The sequence below is a fragment of the Desmodus rotundus genome, chromosome 3 (genome assembly GCF_022682495.2).
Source record: "Desmodus rotundus isolate HL8 chromosome 3, HLdesRot8A.1, whole genome shotgun sequence".
Taxonomy (NCBI): domain Eukaryota; kingdom Metazoa; phylum Chordata; class Mammalia; order Chiroptera; family Phyllostomidae; genus Desmodus; species Desmodus rotundus.
In genome coordinates this window covers 19,215,261-19,234,022 of record NC_071389.1, presented here as the reverse complement: position 1 = coordinate 19,234,022, position 18,762 = coordinate 19,215,261, and the positions used below count along the sequence as shown (strand labels likewise).

The following is an 18,762-nucleotide window of genomic DNA, read 5'->3' as shown; positions in this document are numbered from 1 at the left end:
ATAACCTTTATTTTTTATTTCTTTTAGTCTTGCCCAAAGATATGTTTTATTGATTCTAGAGAGAGAGGACGAAAGGGAGGGGAGTGGGGTGGGTAGAGAGAGAGAGAGGGAGAGAATGAGAGAGAGAGGTATCAATTGCCTTCTGCACGCCCCCCCCCCCCATGGGGGATGGGTATGTGCGCTAACTGGGATGGAACCTGTAACCTTTCTGACGCATGAGGTGACGAGCCACTCACCCAGGATGTGCTACCCCTCAGGAAATGCCCCATCTGGAAAAGTAGTCCTAAGTGTGGGGCTAAAATCCCTCAACTTCTTTCCTTTCCCAGATTCTAGCTCAGTAATTCTTCACTAATTTGTTAACTTTCCAATGATTTTTCTAGTTTTACCAGTTTTCCTCGGTGGGCAAATGGTGAGAATTACCTAGTGACCGACACTGGAGGCCCAAATGCTCCTTCACTCCCACCTTGCTATGGAAAAAAACACTCTAATAACCAAGACTTGCTAAGAAACAAAATGACAGTGAAAATGGTAACAATGTAAGCATTACTGAAAACCAAAAACAATAAAGTGCCACCAGGAGAGATTCTATAAATATGCAAAAACATTAGTGTAGCACAGTTGAAAGAGCAATACAAACAAACACTGATAACAGAGTATCTTTCCAGATAGAATGTTTATATTCAGTTTGCCACATTATGGTAACTACTAGCCAATAGCAGTTGGCTGTAAGAAAGAATGTAAGACTGTGGAATGGAACAGCGTTTATTCACTCTGGGATTGGTTCTCAGCTGTCAACATGGCCAGGTTGGTGGCTCACCAGTGAGACCACAGTTTACGAACTACTCCTGAAGGAAGTGGTAACATTTGAAATTATCCAACCAAGGCTTTCTTGAAGGGCCTTCACTAAATTTTTCTGTCTTGAGATCTCTGTATTTCTCTGATTAGGTTACAATGGGATGAATTGGGTTTCTACTTATAGTTAAAACACCCATCTCATATCCACCCTAATCCTCACTCCTGTTTGTATGGGTATGAGTTTAAGTAGGTGAATTGTGAAGATTCACAAGTTTCAGGGGTGATTTCAATCTCAGCAAATAGCCTTAGATAACATTTTTGGATAAATGCTAATTCTGTTCCTCAACTTCCCTACACCTTGGTTTTTTCTCTTTTCTCACATGAGAACTTTTTTTAAAATAAGATTTTATTTATTTATTTTTGGAGAAAGGGAGGGAGAAGGAGGGAGAGAAACATCAATGTGTGGTTGCCTCTTGCGTGCCCCCAATTTGGGGATTGGGGGACCTGGCCCACAACCTAGGCATGTGCCCTGACTGGGAACCAAACCAGTGACCCTTTGATTTGTAGGACGGCGCTCAATCCACTGAGCCACACCAGCCAAGGCCAGAACTTTTTTTTTTTTCATTGTTTTTAGAGAGAGAGGAAGGGACAGAGGAAGGGAGAGAGAGAGAGAAATACCATCGATGTGAGAGGAAAGGATAAATTGGTTGCCTCCCATATGTGCCTGTGACCTGCAACCTAGGTGTTTGTGCCCTGACAGGGAATGGAACCCTCAACTGAGTCACACTGGCCAGGGCAGTTTTTTCATTTTTAGACGAGACTAATGATGTCCGTGTCACAGGTATTTGGGGAGGACATGCTTACTGATTTTAGAGAGAGGGGAAGGGAGGGAGAAAGAGTGAGAGAAACATCAATAAGAACCTGCAACCCAGGCTTATGCCCCTATCAGGAATTGAACCCATGACCTTCCAATTTATGGGACAACACTCCAACCAACTGAGCCACACTGGCCAGTGCTGGAAGTAATGCTCTCATAGGGTTATTTTGGGAGACCAGGGATGCATAATTAGTATTCTGTTGGGATTACACTATTTGACTGGGGAGGGGCCTGAATAGGGAGTGGTACCACATGGCTGTGACTAAACTGATATTAGAACCTCTACACTCCAGTAATGAAAGTTAAGGCTTAAAACTAAAGACTTAGTCACGGATCTCAGAATGAAATCATGGAGCACAGCGCCTGGTAAGACTCTGGAAATGTTGTAATTTTCTCATGTCTGCTATGTTTCCTCTGCTTACATGTTTTCCCATTACAGCTACTCAGCACTTTCCAGGGTCCTCGCCCCATGTGGCTAAATGCTTTATCTGCATTATTTCATTTAGTGCTGTTATATTATTAATCTCATGTTACATGGGGAAAAAATGGAGGCTTAGAGAGGTTATTTCTGGTCTGGCTTAAGAGATGGATCTATGAATACAACATATTTCTTTAGGGTTGTTGAATTTGAGAGTTGACACTCTAAATGGCTGTTGAATTCATTCATTTAACAAACATTTAATAAGCAATGACACTATGTCCTGCACTATGTTGGTATCTGGGTTTTCAGAAATAAATATTAAGACTGCAACTACAATAAAACAGCTACATTTTCTGAGAGCTAATTTTGTGTCAGGCACTTTATATCTGTTAGTTCATTTAACCATTTGTAACCAACCTGTAAGAAGAGTGTTAATATCCTCAGTATGCAGATGAGGAGTTGAGACTCTGGGACTTGCCCATGGTCACATAGCCAGGGAGTAGCAGAGCTCAGGATCTTTGTTCCAAGTCTATAAAAATCTCACTGTTTGCTCTGGCAGGTGTGGCTCATTGGGTTGAGCGCCGGTCTGTGAACCAAAGGTCGCTGGTTCAATTCCCAGTCAGGGTGCATGCCTGGGTTGGGGGCCAGGTCCCCGGTACGTGACCACACATTGGTGTTTCTCTTCCTCTCTTTCTCCCTCCCTTCCCCTCTCTCTAAAAATAAACAAAATCTTTTTAAAAAAATTGCACTATTTGATTTTTTAAATAAAATAACACTTAAAAATAAATATATATGTAAACAATTTAATCAATATGAGTGCTAATTTTCTCATGAAACTGCTAAAACAAGGTGTTAATAATCATTTAAATTTTTACCAGTGTATTTAATAGATGAAAATATTTTATTTCAGTTGCATTTCTTTTATTATTGCATTTCTCAGTTTTATAGCTTTATGAGATATATTGCACATATCAAAATCATCACTCATTTAAAGTGCACAGTTCAGTAGTTTTTAGTATATTCTCAGAGTTGTATAACCAGCATTACAATCTAATTTTAAGATTTTTTCAAACCCCATCCCCCCCGAAAAAACACCTTTTTCCCACTAGCAGTCCCTCTCCATCTCATCTGTCAGCCCCGGGTTAGTTATTACTTGTGTTTATTGGCCATTAGTGATTTTTATGTATCTTTAGGATCTCTGTTTTTTAATTGATTAGGAAATTCTGTACTTATCATTAAGATCCACTATTTGTCTACCATGTATATTGAAATATTTTAAAACTATTTTCTCATTTGTTCATTGTTGCTGGCATTTCTTACTGTAAAGATATTTCTATTTCTTTTAATTTAAAAAATATTTTATTTATTTTTAGACAGAAGGGAAGGGAGAGAGGAAGAGAGGGAAAGAAACATCAGTGTGCGGTTGCTTCCCACAAGCCCCCTGCTGGGGGGGACCTGGCCCAGCAACCCAGGCATGTGCCCTGACTGGGAATTGAACCAGCGACCCTTTGGTTTGCAGGCCGGTGCTCAATCCACGGAGCCACACCAGCCAGGGCTAAATTTCTTTTAATTTTTAAAATGACTTAATTGATTTTGATTCACTGTGAACATTTCCCTCCTCCAGGTATAAAGCTTTCTCCCATACATCTTTTTTTCTGGTCTCTGAGTATTGAGGTTTGCCTAAGCTTTTAATCCAGCTTGGGTTTAGTTTGAGAGAGAATAACTATATTTAATCAAATACTACTGATTGGAAAAATCACTTTCATCAAATGGCCAAATTTCTATTCATTTTTGAAACTGGACAGAATGACAACACTGATTGAGTCCTCACAAACAGGGTCAGCCTTATGTTTTTGGTTTAAGGTTCTGCTATTGTAGTCTTGAAATTCTTAACAACTTTGGACAAGGGACCCCGCATTTTCATTTTGCGCTAGACCCTGCAAATTATGTAGAGAGGTTCTGCTTACAAGTCCCAGGCACTGTACCTCAGCTCTTTACATATATTATTTCACTTAATCCTCATGGCAATTTTAGGTAGCCGTTTTCATTTTACTCTTTATTTTGCAAATGGGGCCATGGAGACAGGAAGATTAAAAAAGCAACAGAACCAAAAAGCTGCAGCAAGGGTTTTGATCCCTGCACCTGTCACGCCAGAACCTTGCAAATAAGCGTCCATTTACGTTGCAGCCTGTTGCAATCCGGAGGTGAAAGGGAGGGCGCGGGAGCAGGAGGTGCCGTGTCTAGACTCCCTTAGTTCACTCAGTGGATCGTCTCTGTCCTTACCCCGCGTGCCCAGCTCCGTGTGGCGCGCTCCTGTGCGGGCCCCCGGGACTTTGCCTTCTATCCGCGGCTGCGCGCTCGCCTAGCAGGCGGGCACTCGCGTGAGCTGCGTTCGTGTTGCCTGCGAGTTCCCCAAGTTCACACAGGCCTCGGGTTGGCATGGCAACCAGGCAACCTGTTCCAGAGCCGCCTGCCTGCTCCGCACATGCCGCCGCCACCGCCGGAGCCGGGGCCAGAGCATATCCCATGATGCTCCGCGCCAGCCCAGTCCCCAGTGGGCCGCCATGTTGTTGGAGTGAAAGGTAAGGGGGAGCGAGAGCGCCGGAGAGAGAAGATCGGGGGGCTGAAATCCATCCGCATCCTACCGCTCCGCCCGTGAGTATCCGCACCCCGCCGGCTCCAAACGCTGCTCCGGACCCCCAGCGAGCAGAATGTCCCATTGTATTGGTGTTTGAGAGCGGTTGGGGGGTGAGAAGGGCTTTAGAAAAGCCGCCGGGGCCCTGGCTGAGGCTTCTCGCTCGATATTCCTTGTACATGTTTTGGAGTCAGCAGCAAGGCCCCTATTGTTATCAAAGGAGGGATGGGGTGGGGAGCGGGATCGAAACCAGGAAAATGCCGGGGGTTTACGTCGGGGCCCAGGGCATAGGGGTTCCCTCTACATTTCTGCTCGGCCTCTTTGGAACCCCCAAAGATTGATGTTGCCATTGCGGTTGCTTTTTCGATGGGTTTGTGCAGCCCCGAGTGTTCTGTGTGGCCATGAAGTGTAATTTCGTGCCACCCTGGATTTTTCGACTTCTTGAGCTTCCGTGGCAGCGCCGGAGCAGGAGGAACAATAAATAGCTTTAGGAGCAGCCATGGCCCTTGTCTAGGGCGAGACCCACCATGGGGGAACTTTGCGAGCCGTAAATGTGGAGAAGTGGCGATTAGGAAGTTTCAGATCGTTTTTTTAGGCTCCTGGGTGCTTGTGGCCTTTTGTTTTCGCGAGAGCTGGTGTTTTTGGTGGGTTCTTCCTCTTTGAGCCTCCCTGTGTTGGTGCGTCTAACTCAAAGAGGGGTCCACCCCTCGGTAGTAGGAAAACAGATGCACAATCCGAGATAGTTTTAGTCCTCAGGAACGTTCTTGGTAAACACAGATCATTTATTGTACTTGTCAGTACCACTCCCAGCGAGGAATCTGCTCCTGTAACTTTTTTCTCCCCTCTCTAGTTCCCCCCTCCCCCCCCCAAAAAAAAACAAGAAAAAACCCCCAACAAAACACGCACACACCCATTATCAGGGAGGGTTTATCTTCAGGAAAGTAACTTGAAGGATTGTTACTTTTAATTGTTCAATGACGAAGGCACTGTTTTTAGTTGTCGGTAGCAATTCATTCGCTTCATACTCGTCCTGGGATTAAGAATGGTAGTTTGTGAGACTTTTTGGGGGTTCTTTTGAAAAGTCATTTACTTTGGAAGCAATAGGTTTGTACCTTTAGCTCTTTGTTTATTTTGGGAAAACACAAAAACCAAGACAAACCTCCGAGAATATGTGGCTCTTGATGCAGGTTTAGTAAGCAGAATATCAAACATTTGCTCCATTGCTAATTTTAACTTTATAAAACACTCTTGGGGGCTGTTGATTGTTTATCTGGATCTTTGGGAAATACTGGATTCTGAACTTTGAGTTAGTATTTTGCCTTAGTCACAATTGAATTTATTTTGTCCAAGGCCACACAGTTGTTTGAAGTTTAATTTGGGTTTGAGATGAACTGTTTTAAAATAAATTTATGACCATAGTTTTTTTCTTCAGTGTGGTGAAAATAAACACTACTAGATTTTAAAATACTAAGCATTTTTGTAGGAAAAAGGTGAGCCATGGAGAGAGATTAAATTGTGTTCCTTTGTTTGAAATAAAATCTAGGAGTGTTATTAAAACCTTTGATGTAAACAGTTTGGAACTGTGGAAGAGCAACTAGAATCAGCCCTTAATTCTAGTTGCTTAAAATACTTATTATTATTATGTTCCATTTGTAAAAAAACAAGTCACATTTCAAATGCTACACATAACTTTTTAGTGGGCTTTGAGGGTTTTCTAAAAGGTATCAGCAGTGTAAATGTTTTCTAATATTTAAGTGACTGATTTAAAGTTTGTGCTATAGTTGCCAAGATATTAATTACGAAACTACCCAAGGCATATGTTAATTGCTTAGGTATTTGCTACTTTCACACTGTCCCTTCTGCCAGGTTTTCTCTTGTTTGGGAAACTGCCTTGCCTCATTAGGTAAAGCAGGAAGTCTCAGGGCATACAGATAGCTCTACAAAAGCCAATTGTTTTGTTTGAACATTTTTATAGGCATCTCTCCCCCCACATCCCTTGTGGTAATGAAGTTGTGTTCAAAGTGTTTCAGTGGTAAACACCCTTTTCATATGGAAATGCTTGGTTAGATAAGTGTGATGGCAAATCTTTTATTTCAGAAAAGCTTGCATTTGCTGTTTTGAGGAATCCTCTCAGGGACTGGAGTGCCATTGCCTTCACTGATGGTAACTGAATTCTGGGGTCTCAGCATAGTGACTTTGGTTTATCAACACTTTTACATCTATTTTATTTTGATTAAAAAACACACTTGTGAGGCATAGAGAAAGGATCCCCCCCCCCCCCCCCCCCCCCGCCATTTTCTAGATGAGGAGCCAGGCTCAAAGAGGTTGCTAGTTTAATGGTAAAACTTGGGATTTGGGATTCTTGGCTTGCTCTGGACAAAGACTGTTAGATTGATACTCCTTTGTGGAAGAAAGCGGAACTGGCTACTGTTGGTAATAAGAGTGCAGTGAATTCTTTTGAAAATCAAACTGAAGGCTTTAGGATGGTTAGCACTTAGCAGAGACCTGTGGTAAACACAGCAGTGACTTAATGATTTTGGCACTTAACCATGAATACAGTTCAATTCACGAAAGCAGAAACTGAAGTCTAGAAAGCTAGAGGAGCCCAGGCCCCTAGTAAGGTTCTGATGGATTGGAATTGTTAACAGACCAGGCATTTCCAAATTAGGCTTTGAACAAATTACAGATTTCATTGTGACTTTTTACTTCTGACTTCAAAACATGAATTAGTTGTGAGAAGCAAATGGATCTTTATCAGGTGGTTTAGTTATTCAATAAAGAAATAATGGATTTCTCATAAATCTCATGAGTCTGTTTTTGAAATGTCACAGTTTGGCTAGGGAGAGAGAAGGCATTTGTAATTTGTAGCAAGTTGATTAGCTTTGAAACTAGACTAGTGTCTGCGGACAGATGCGTTCCAGTTGGTCACTGATTAATTACTTTGTAGCAATTTTTCAGCACCTACAGGATGACAAGTGTTACATCTTATGTACACATGTAGTTTTTGATTTTAAGAAACTTAAGTAGTAATGTTTCATAATAACATTTTGGAGATTCTTTGTTGAACCTTCCAGAGAAGAAAGAGTAGCAGATGTAAGTGAGAGAAATCGTATTTATGTTGACTTACTGGGCTGTAGCATGGGGTTGATAAGGTAGGCTTGGGTGCAAAACAGATTTAGGTTTGAATCCCTTCTCTGCAACTCACTAGCTGAGGCCTTGGGCACATCACATGACTTTTCTGTTCCTTTGTGTTTTTATCTGTAAAATGGAGATGATTAGATAATGCCTGCAATATATTTGCTGCACAATTATTGTGTTGAGGGTTTTTTTTAACAGTGAGACTCTCTTCCCTAGCAAAGTGTTTGTATCTTGTTTGGTCTCACCCTCTTTGCTTCACAGGCCACCGCTCAATCCACTGAGTTGCACCAGCCAGGATGAGATTTTATTTATTTTTAGGGAGAGGGGAAGTAAGGAAGGAGGAGAGAGAGAGAGAGAGAGAAACATCATTGTGTGGTTGCCTCTCCTGCGCCCCCCACTGGGGACCTACCTGGCCAGCAACCCAGGCATGTGCCCTGACTGGAAATCGAACCTGCAACCCTTTGGTTTGTAGGCTGGCACTCAGGCCACTGAGCCACAGGGCTCATCCTCTTAATAGGAGTCAAAGTACTAATGAAATAATGATGTGATTGCAATTATAATCATAAATTATTGGTAAAAATTTTGAATCTCCGCCCACCCCACCCCGCCCCCTCCAATCAACAGCAGCTGAAGACAAGTTTTAGGCTAAGAACATTCTGTTGCTCTTCTAGGTCATGGGGCCTTACTGTTTTTTCGAGGAGCACCCTATGAATGTGTTGAATATTTTAAAGGGTCTTGTCAAGTTTTACACAATCTGAGTCATTGCTAATTATATATGGGATTTGGATTTTTGTTTGGTTTATTGCTGTATGTCTGCTTCAGCTGTAAGGTGATATTTTATAAAGCTCTTGTTCATTTTAAAAGTATTTGCCACATTTACCTTAAGGTGTAAATAAGTTGGGTGGAGCCACTGACTGAAGTCTAATCCTATGCTATTACCTCTGATAACAACACGTTTCTCTGAAGTTGCTGTACTGAGGCCTGATCTCTATTCATTTTCTGCTACCTGTCACCAACTACGTTTATTTCCATACACACCCTCAACAACTTAAAAATGGAGATTTTAGCTTAGAAAATTGTGTTATATATGAGTATTTTAAAATATTTAGCTTGTTGGTAATAAACTAGTTGTAGATAGCAGTGCAAAAGACATGGAGGAGCTTACTTTTATCTGGGTGTATGTCAAGTAATGTGTAAAAAAATGCAAATTTTAACCATTTGTAACCTGTTTGTCCTTAGGTGTTGGTGGAATGAGCGTTGCATGTGTCTTGAAGAGAAAAGCAGTGCTTTGGCAGGACTCTTTCAGCCCCCACCTGAAACATCACCCTCAAGAACCAGCTAATCCCAACATGCCTGTTGTTTTGACATCTGGAACAGGGTCGCAAGCGCAGCCACAACCAGCTGCAAATCAGGCTCTTGCAGCTGGGACACACTCCAGCCCTGTCCCAGGATCCATAGGAGTTGCAGGCCGTTCCCAGGACGACGCTATGGTGGACTACTTCTTTCAGAGGCAGCATGGTGAGCAGCTTGGGGGAGGAGGAAGTGGTGGAGGCGGCTATAATAATAGCAAACATCGATGGCCAACTGGGGATAACATTCATGCAGAACATCAGGTAAAAAAAAGTTCACTATTTCAGCTTTGAAACTCTTTTTTAATCGCTGTCCATGTAGGATGTCTGCTTTTAGTGAATGTCTTCAAAAGCTTAAATTGCTAATTTCAATTAGTCTAAATTAAACTGTCACTTGTTTTAAAGGATGATTGTTTTAACATTGTCATATAGCATTTTGGGGCTAAATAGTAAATGACCAATTCATTTTAAAAAGGACTTAAGATTGTTTTAATGTGCACATTGCATTTCTGGGCATACTTTTTTAAACAATACTTTTTTCTTGACATATTCTGTTTAAAGCCCAAGTACATATTTTAGAGCCTTTCCTGTTGGGTGTGGGTGATTTTTATTTTTAAGATGTTATTAGTTGAAAGTAGGAAATTGATAACAAATCAGCTGTTCAAGTGAAATTTATTTGAAATGGAACTGATACGTATCTAATGTCTTGTGTCACAGGAGTGGATGTGGCTTTTAGGTTTTAACCATCTTATCTTCTTGTTCTACAAACGTGTTTCATTTGGTTGATTTTAACATGCTTTTACTGATCTAGAACTGTAGCTAGGAACACAGCATATTTTACTGAGAAGAGTTTAGCCTGATCTGTGTTTCCTGACTTCCTGATAGTGATGAAAGGATTAGGATGTTTTAAACAGGCTATTCTTTGAAATTGGACATAGCTTGAATTTGCCAAGGTTCATTTTAATTGCCACTACCTGACTACTGACTAGCAAAAATAACCGACATCTGTCACTAGTGCTTCTGCTCTGCTTCAGAAACAAGTTAGGGACAAGCATACTTGCAAGTCTGAGTTCTCAGTTGTGCTTGTCCCTCCAACAGAAATTCGTTGAGCACATTCGTCATAAGTCTTGGTTACCGGAACAGTCATCAACGTCAGTGCTGCTTCCTAAGTACCTACTATGTGTAGGTGAGGGGTACTGACAAGTATGAGGTATGGGGGGGTTCTTGTGAGACTTTAGGGCACTTTGTTATCTTCATTATGTAACTACTAAGGCATTTGTTTCTGATTTGCTTGGAGTCTTATAGGAGGGGATCAGATTTTATTCAACTCAGTATCCCAGTTCATAGAATTTGGCATATAATAGAGTCTCAGAAGAAATTTATTGAATGTATGAGTCCTTAATCCTTTTACTTTCAAATAAAGTTGGGGTAAAAGGACGTTGTCATGAAAATACAGGCCTTGAGTGCCAGGCTAAGATTAGTTTCAGTAGGCAGTAGGGTTTTTGAGTGTGGATGTATGGGGTGGCTTTTAGTGGTGTTTTGGGAAGACTGTTGGCAGTAAAGGATTGGAGTATGTAAGGGCTGAGATTATTGGATAACTACTCTAATAGTTTTGGTGCGAGCAACGGGAAAGAACATATGGATGGCACTCTAAGGTCCTTGGGAAAGTGAAGTAATACAGGAAGATGAATACAGAGGGAGATATGGTTTGGGGACAAGATAATTCAATTTAGTAGTATACATGTGTACATATTGAGCTTGAGATTTAGGCAGCTGTACAGGTAGAGAGACAGACAGACTCCCCCCACTCCCCCAGTAGGAAGTGCTAAATCAGAGTCATCACAACACAATTCTGTCGGGCTGGACGCATGGTGTAATGAACAACACTAGCGAACTGAGGGTAGCTGCTATGCTGCAGATGTTGGTCACCTACAAATTACCTCTCCTGCGGTCATTATACTGTATTATAATTTATTGTTTTTTTAAAAAAGATTTTATGTATTTATTTTTAGAGAGAGGGGAAGGGAGGGAGAAAGAGGGGGAGAAACACCCATGTGCAAGAGATACATCTCGATCTTACCTCTTGCACACCCCCAACTGGGGACCTGGCCCCCACTACAGGCCTATGCCCTGACTGGGAATTGAACCAGCGACCTTTCAGTTCGCAGGCCAGTCAGTGCTCAATCCACTGAGGCACACAGCCGGGGCTATAATTTATTGGTTTTGGTATTGATCTCACCTCCTGAGGATTAAAACTGAACTGTTCCAGGGCAGAGACTCTTCTATTTTTCATGCCTCCTTCCCAGGAGGTGTCTGAAATTTTTGTTTTGATTGAATGAGGGAAGACCACACAACTTCTTGAGATTTGTACCAGGTAAAGCATTGGAACTTAGAGCTCAAATGTCCTGCTGGGGAACACATGGCAACAGGTAGAGGCTGCTTGGACAAGCAGCAGTGCTGAGTGTAGTGTAGTTGAAGAGTGGAGGGGCCTATCTCTAGTATCTATCTCTAGGCGGAGTTACTGTTACTGATTGGAGTAAGAGGCTTTCTCTGTCAGGTAGGAGTACAAAAGAGATTGAGAATCACTGATGATGATAGATAAATTTACTGAGCACTTACGTCCTAGGCACTGGCTATATATTTCCTGTACTTAATTAATGCTCAGTCCCATGAGGGAAGTAATATCCTTTTTTTGAGAGATAAGAAAATGAAGTGTAGTTACCAGGTAGAACCTGGTTTTGAAATGAGGTCTCTGATTCCAGTGCCCATGTTCTCTGTATATTTTTCCCTCCCTAGGAGTGTTTCTAGCCTTAAAAAATAAACCAAACCAAACTGTTGCAACAAAGTAACACATTCCAAGTAACATACTCAAATAATTATTTTCCTTGAATTTTAGAGTAACAAACTTGATAATAAGGAAATGAATGCAAATAATGTTGACTCTTCTCCTGTAATTGCAAGGGCCCTCCCTTTTTTTCCCCCACAAGAGCAATAATGCTAACGTCTATTTTTTCCCCAGTTTTAAATTTATTACATGTGTATTCTAAGTAGTAATTGTGAGAAACTTACCTCTATCTTTATTGAGACAAAATGACTCAACCTAAAGTGATTTTATTGCCAGCACATTCTGCAATACCACAGGGCTATTCCTTTTTGGTGTACCTGTTTCCTTTGCCTCTTTAAAAAAGCCTTTTGGCCCTGGCTGGTGTGGCCCAGTGGGTTGAGTGCTGGCCTGGTAACCAAAAGTTTGCTGGTTCGATTCCCAGTCAGGGTACATGCCTTGTTTGTGGGCCAGGTTTCTGGTTGGGGGCGTACGAAAGGTAACTGATTGATGTTTTCTCTCACACATTGATGTTTTTCTCTCCTCTTTCTCCCTTCCCCTCTCTTCAAAAATAAATAAATAAACTCTTAAAAATAAAATAACAAAAGCCTTTTGGCATAATAGAACAGAATTTAAGGTCAGATTGTCAGAATACTTTCACCAATGAGCTGGCAAAGAACATATCACAGGCTGTGATGCAAACCAGCAGTGTTGGAGGGAAGGGTATTATTTATTATGCTGGGTGTTTACATTCATTTCTCTCAATATTACTCTGATGTATTAGCATTCAGTTTTTTACCCTAAAACATTTTTAACTTTTTAGAGTTAGGATTTTCCTGCCTGGTATAGGAGTCCTCTTAGTGTCTGAGTTTTCCCCTCCTTTACTAGTGAGCTCTTTAAGCTGTGCCAAAAAATATATATGACTGAATTTTTAATATTTAAGTTTTTTTTCTAAGTATGAAACTCGACAGATTAGTAGCATAGGGGCCATTGAATGAATTGAACATTAACAGCTTGAGAACATGTGTTGATGTAATATGCAGTACACTGAAATATTTAAAATTAGATGAAATTTAGAAACCATAAAATAATATTTTGAGGTGAGGAAGGATGTTTAAATTTGTTTGTATGTTTACTTTAAAAAGTTGTAACATTCGCAGACTCTCTGGACTTTCTGTATTTGTTTTTTTCTCACATTAAGATTATAAACATTATCATATTTTTATATATTCTTTTTTTTTTATTGATTGATTTTTAGAGAGAGAACATTGCTTTGTTTTTCCACCCATCCATGCATTCATTCGTTGTTTCCTGTATGTGCCCTGAACTGGGATTGAACCCTCAACCTTGGTAAACTGGGATGATGCTCTAAACAACTGAGCTGACTGGCCAGGGCTACCACTTGTTTTAATACAAAAAAATGCTTGTAGTTGGTATACTTGAAAACTTAAAAGCCTCCATTTTGGGGCCAAATTGAGGTCTTTGTAGTTGAAGGAAAGAAGTCCCATTGGAAAAGTAATGTATTTATTTTTGTCTGTTAAATTTACCCACAGTAAATAAGACAATGTGGATCAAGATACAGAACACTAGCCCTGACCGGTATGGCTCAGTTGTTGGGGTGTTGTCCTGCAAAGCAAACCCCCTTTATTCCCTGTCAGAGCACACCCCTGGGTTGTGGGCTGGCCTGCTGTTGGGCAGGTGTGCCAGGCAACTAGTCAGTGTTTCCCTCCCTCTCCTCCCTTCCTTACCCTCTCTGCAAAGATAAATAAACTCTTTTAAAAAAGTTACAGAATACTAGATGATATACCTTCTTAACTAAGTGAATAATTTAAATGTTACATACAAATAATTTACAAATTGCCGTGGCTCGATATCTCAGTTGGTTGGAGCATCATTCCAATACGCTAAGGTTGTGGGTTTGATCCCTGGTCAGGACATATACAAGAATCAACCAATGAATGCATAAGTAAGTGGAGCAACAGATCCATGTTTCTCTTTCTCTCTTTCCTTTCTTCTTCCTATGTCTCCCGCATTCCATCTTCCCTGCCCTTCTCCCTTTTCTCTAAAATCAATAAATAAAAAAATTCAAAAAATTACTTTTTTTTTTTACCAGATTTTTTATAACTTTTTTTTCCTGAGTAGTATTAAAGTTTTCATTATGCAAAGGCCAAGGTCAAGCCTTTGACGTGTTATGATAGTTTTATTCTCTTATTGTGAAATATGTTTTCTCTGTGAACTTCTGTGAGATAAAGTGGGTGATGAAATAGGGAAAACATTTTAAGATTGATCAGATCAGTTGAACTATGGTCTCTACTGGATTTTAAGGGCCAGAAATAGGTAGAAACTTGGCTTTGGGAGGCAGAATATTTAGAGACAACTCTACAGAGCTTTCTCACTTCTGCTTGTAGTGTTGGTGCTAGGATGTGACAGTGTCCACAGTGATTGGCAGCTGGTAGGAGGTAATTCTTTATTGCCAGGCAAAATTCTGTGGATGAATCTTTTCTTTGGTTGTATTTGTATCCCTTTTTCTTCCACTTGGTGTTGCCATCTTCAGGTGGTATTATGAACCCATCTTTGACATGTTTATCCTTCTTACTCTCCAGTGACTGAGAATTCCTTATACTTGTAATCCATAAATGCTGTGTTACACTGGGAGGGAGCTCAAGTGTTCTCCACCCTGGGAATTTCGGCTTTCCCTGGAGATCCTTTTCTGTTGTTCCTGCTGAATGACTGTTAGACCATGAGTCTCTTGACTTTCTGGGCAGATTGCTAAAACCCCCACTACTGGGCCAGTGGCATTTAGTTAACATCATGTGATAAGCTGAGTGATTCATGCTCTCATCTTTTGTTTTCTTTTCCATCTGTCCTCTTAGAGCCGTTACACAAATTGTATTTGGTGTTAACAAAAACTTAACAGTATGCTCTTGGTCAAAAGGACCATCAGTAGGCCTTCTTTGACTATAACTCTTCCTATGTTAAGATTCGTCTCCAGCGTTGCAAGTATTCACTCAGATGCTGTGTGGTACTTGATTGTAGGTGCCGAGTAGACGACAACTCGCAGAGGTTTAGGATATATTTTTGTTTGTTTCAAAGGCCTTTGGTGTGGAATTAGGAAAAAACTTAAGGGATTGGCAGTACTGAGATGTAACAGTGGGAAAATAAGGGTATGTCAGGAAAATAAAGGGGGTAAATACAGAATTTAGAAATATAACTAGAGTGGTAGGTTACAGAATTTTCTCAGGGTACCCCTGTGGCCAAAGAAAAGAGGGAAATGGGATGAATCGTGAGATTTTTAGTAAGAGAAAAACAGTAGTTACTTAGGAAAAGCTATGTTTCAGATTTCAGTTATGGATATGGTTGAAGTGCTTTGTAAACTGTAAAGTCACATGGTAGTGTTTTCCATCACACCTCTCTGTACTTGCAGAAGAGATACATCTTCTGTGCATGGGTCCATTTTCTCCCAGGCAACAGCATTTACTGAATACTTTCTACAGGGTGAGCCTGAGTACAGAATTATGCTTCTGGGTATTGTAGACAAAATACTTAAAGTTTAGAAGCTATCTGTTCACTCTTGGGAAGTGGCTTGACACCCCCAAAGGAATGTAGGACTGACAGCACGAAGCCGAGAGAGTTGGGGGTAGTGTAAGTAATAGTGTGTCTTTTTTGCGGCTGTTGTTGAGGGATTCCTCACCCCTTCTTCCCTATTTTTACACTTCGTTTCTTTATCTTCTGGGTATAGTAAGGAGCCAATATGGGAGTGTGGCTTCAGCCTAGTGGAATGCTAGCAGGGGCATTTTGCTCCCTGCTTTGAATATTGGGAGATGTGGTGGTCAGTGATTGGCAATAGGGGAGTTTAACATTTGGGAATTTGATTTAAGAATTTAGGCTTGAAGGGTGTACGGTGGTGATAAAGTCTGCAGTTGAAGAGTTATTGGACCTTCTCCAGAGAAATGTTACTCATATCTTTTCATGTAATATTTTTGAGAACGGTTGATTTTAAAGTGTCTTATTAATGGTTCCAGAAGACTTAGCAGACATGGATTAGTCTATTTATTGCCCTTAATAGGTGCTCTTTTATGGTTAAAGTACCTTTCTCTCTTTTTTTTTTTTTTTAAATTATTTATTTTTAGACAGGGGAAGGGAGAGAGAAAGGGAAAGAAACATCAATGTGTGTTTGCCTCTCACATGCCCGCATTGGGGGGACCTGGCCTGCAACCCAGCCATGTGCCCCAGCTGGGAATCGAACTGGCAACCCTTTGGTTTCCAGACTGGCACTCAATCCACTGAGCCACACCAGCCGGCGCCCTTTTCTTTGCATTTTTAATTTTTTTTTAGAGCGACAGTAAGTGGGGCAGAAAGAAAGGGAGAGAAACATCGACTGGTTGCCTTCCATATGCCCTGACTGGGGACCAAACCTGCAACCCAGGCGCATGCCCTGACCAGGAATCAAATCAGGGACCTTTCAGTTTGTGGGACAGCACCCAACTGAGCCACATTGAGGGGCTGAAGTGCCTTTCTTAATATATTTACAAATCTTATCAGGAAAACTTTCAAGTTTGTGGAAATTAGGGGCCCTAAAGATTTTTAGAATAACTGCATTATATATAATTCACACATTTAAAGTATATAATTCAGTGGTTTTTAGTAAATTACAAGAGTTGTGCAGTCATCACTACAGTCAGTATTAGAACATTTTCCTCATTCCCCAAACCTGGACCTAGTAGCAGTTGCTCTTCAGCCCTAGGCAACTACCAGTCTGTTTTCTGTGTCTATGAGTGTGTCTTCTGGACATTTTATACAGATGAAGATATACAATATATGGCCCTTTGTGACTGGCTTCTTTCACTTAGTGAGTGTTAAGCATTCATCCGTGGTGTAGTATGTATCAGTACCTCATTTCTTTTTTTTTTTTTTGCTGAATAACAGTTCATTATATAGATATATACCACATTTTATTTATCCATTTATCTGTTGATGGACCTTTGGGTTGTTTCACCTTTTTTTTTTTTTTTTTTTTGGCTGTTACAAGCATGTGAACATTTGTGTACAAGTTTTTGTTTACCTAAAGATTTAAAAAATTCCAGAGGGTAAGGGAGGGAAGAAGGAGGGAAAGAAACATCAGTGTGTGGTTGCCTCTTGTGCACCCCAGCTGGGGACCTGGCCCACAACCCAGGCATGGGCCTGACTGGGAATTGAATTGGCGACCCATTGGTACGCAGGCTGGCACTCAATCCACTGAGCCATACCAGCCAGGACAGAGTACCTAAAGATTTTTAAAGGTGCTTCTGCCTCTACAGATAAAAAATAACAGATTTCAGTGGTGCTAGTGCTTTTTAGAAATAGAGGTAAGGAGGGTTAGTTTATCTACAGCTTTACACCATGAATTTGGATTTGTCCAAGTGACAAGTTTTACTGGGCTAATATACCTTTCTTTTCCATCTGTGATGAAAGAGGTTCCCCCCCGCCCCCCAGATTAACAGCATAAATATCTTGTTTATGGCCCTGGAAAGAGAAATGTTTAAGTTATAGAGAACGGGTGTTTTCAGGGGGCTGTATGTTTAGATATCATAAATATACAGTCAGTTGATGTGATAATGACAAATAATTTTTCTGTATTAAAGAACATTCTCTAAGGACTTCAACAAGGGAACAGTTCATTAACCTAATTCTAGTTATTGCATGTATTTAAAAGCACCATACCTGCTGTTAATTAAAAAAAGTCCTTTAATTTGTGAAGAATTATCAAATCAAATTGTTCTTTTTTCCTCAATTGTTCAAATTAGGAAGACACTATTTATATGGGTCAGAAGCCTAGCAAAATGAAAAAGGATGAAATTAATATATTGTTCTTTCTCTGAAGAAACTTAGTTTCATGAAGGGGGGAAGAAATTATAAAGAAAGTTGTTTTAAAATGAGAATGTCAGTGAGCGTCTATATTGAAGTGGGTGCTGTAGAGAGGAATTTTGTGTTACAGTTCCTTTATTAGTATTCTCTATAAAATAGCTTTAAGCCCTATGTATTTATTAAGAGTGATGATGTACCTGGAAAAGGGACTAGGAGGAAATACAACAAAATACTTCTTTTGTTTGTGTGGATACGAAGATTACAGGTAATTTGGTTTCTTGTACATTTTGTATTTTCCAAATTTCAAACTCTGACATTTTTATAGGTTAAAAAAGAAAAAAAAAAGACCTTACATCTTCTATTAAGAGCTGGTTGACCATATTGAATAAAAGTGAATAGGCTGATACATTTCCAGTGAAATTTTGGTGTTGGAAAAGATCTTGGAAATCATTTAACTTTTTTTCCATTGCAATGGTCTCCTTTACACTAATGATCTCTTTTAATAAAAAAATTTTTGCCCTGGCTGGTGTGGCTCAGTGGATTGAGTGCTTGCTGGCTCGATTTCCAGTCAGGGCACCTGCCTGGGTTGTGGGCCAGGTCCCCAGTTGGGGGCTGGTGAGAGGCAACCAATCAGTGTCTCTCTCACACATTGATGTTTCTCTTCCTCTCTTCCCCTCTCTCTAAAAGTAAATAAATAAAATCTAAATAATAACAACAACAATAATAATAATAATTAATAATAATTTATCCCTGACCTGTGTGGCTCAGTTGGTTGGATGTCATCCCACAAGAGGAAAGGTCTTTGGTTCCAGTCCTGGTTAGGGCACATACCTGGGCTGGAGGCCTGTCCCTGGTCTGGCATCAAGGCAACCTATTTCTCTC

At 40.6% G+C, this 18,762-nt stretch overlaps 1 protein-coding gene across 15 annotated transcripts in view; it reads left to right on the top strand.

Annotated features, from left to right (window-relative positions):
* The first annotated feature begins 4,623 nt into the window (after window positions 1-4,623).
* The window catches only part of PUM1 (pumilio RNA binding family member 1), a 117,143-nt gene continuing 103,004 nt past the window's right edge, over window positions 4,624-18,762 (top strand). For 13 of the 15 annotated variants that reach the window (XM_071220864.1, XM_071220863.1, XM_071220862.1 and 10 more), the window contains exons 1-2: window positions 4,643-4,748; window positions 9,106-9,479. In XM_071220864.1, coding sequence (XP_071076965.1) covers window positions 9,117-9,479 — 363 coding nt within the window. In that variant the 5' untranslated portion in view covers window positions 4,643-4,748; window positions 9,106-9,116. Of the gene's footprint in view, window positions 4,749-9,105; window positions 9,480-18,762 lie in introns of all 15 variants that reach the window. The other 2 variants (XM_024554486.3, XM_024554485.3) reach the window with 1 other exon arrangement.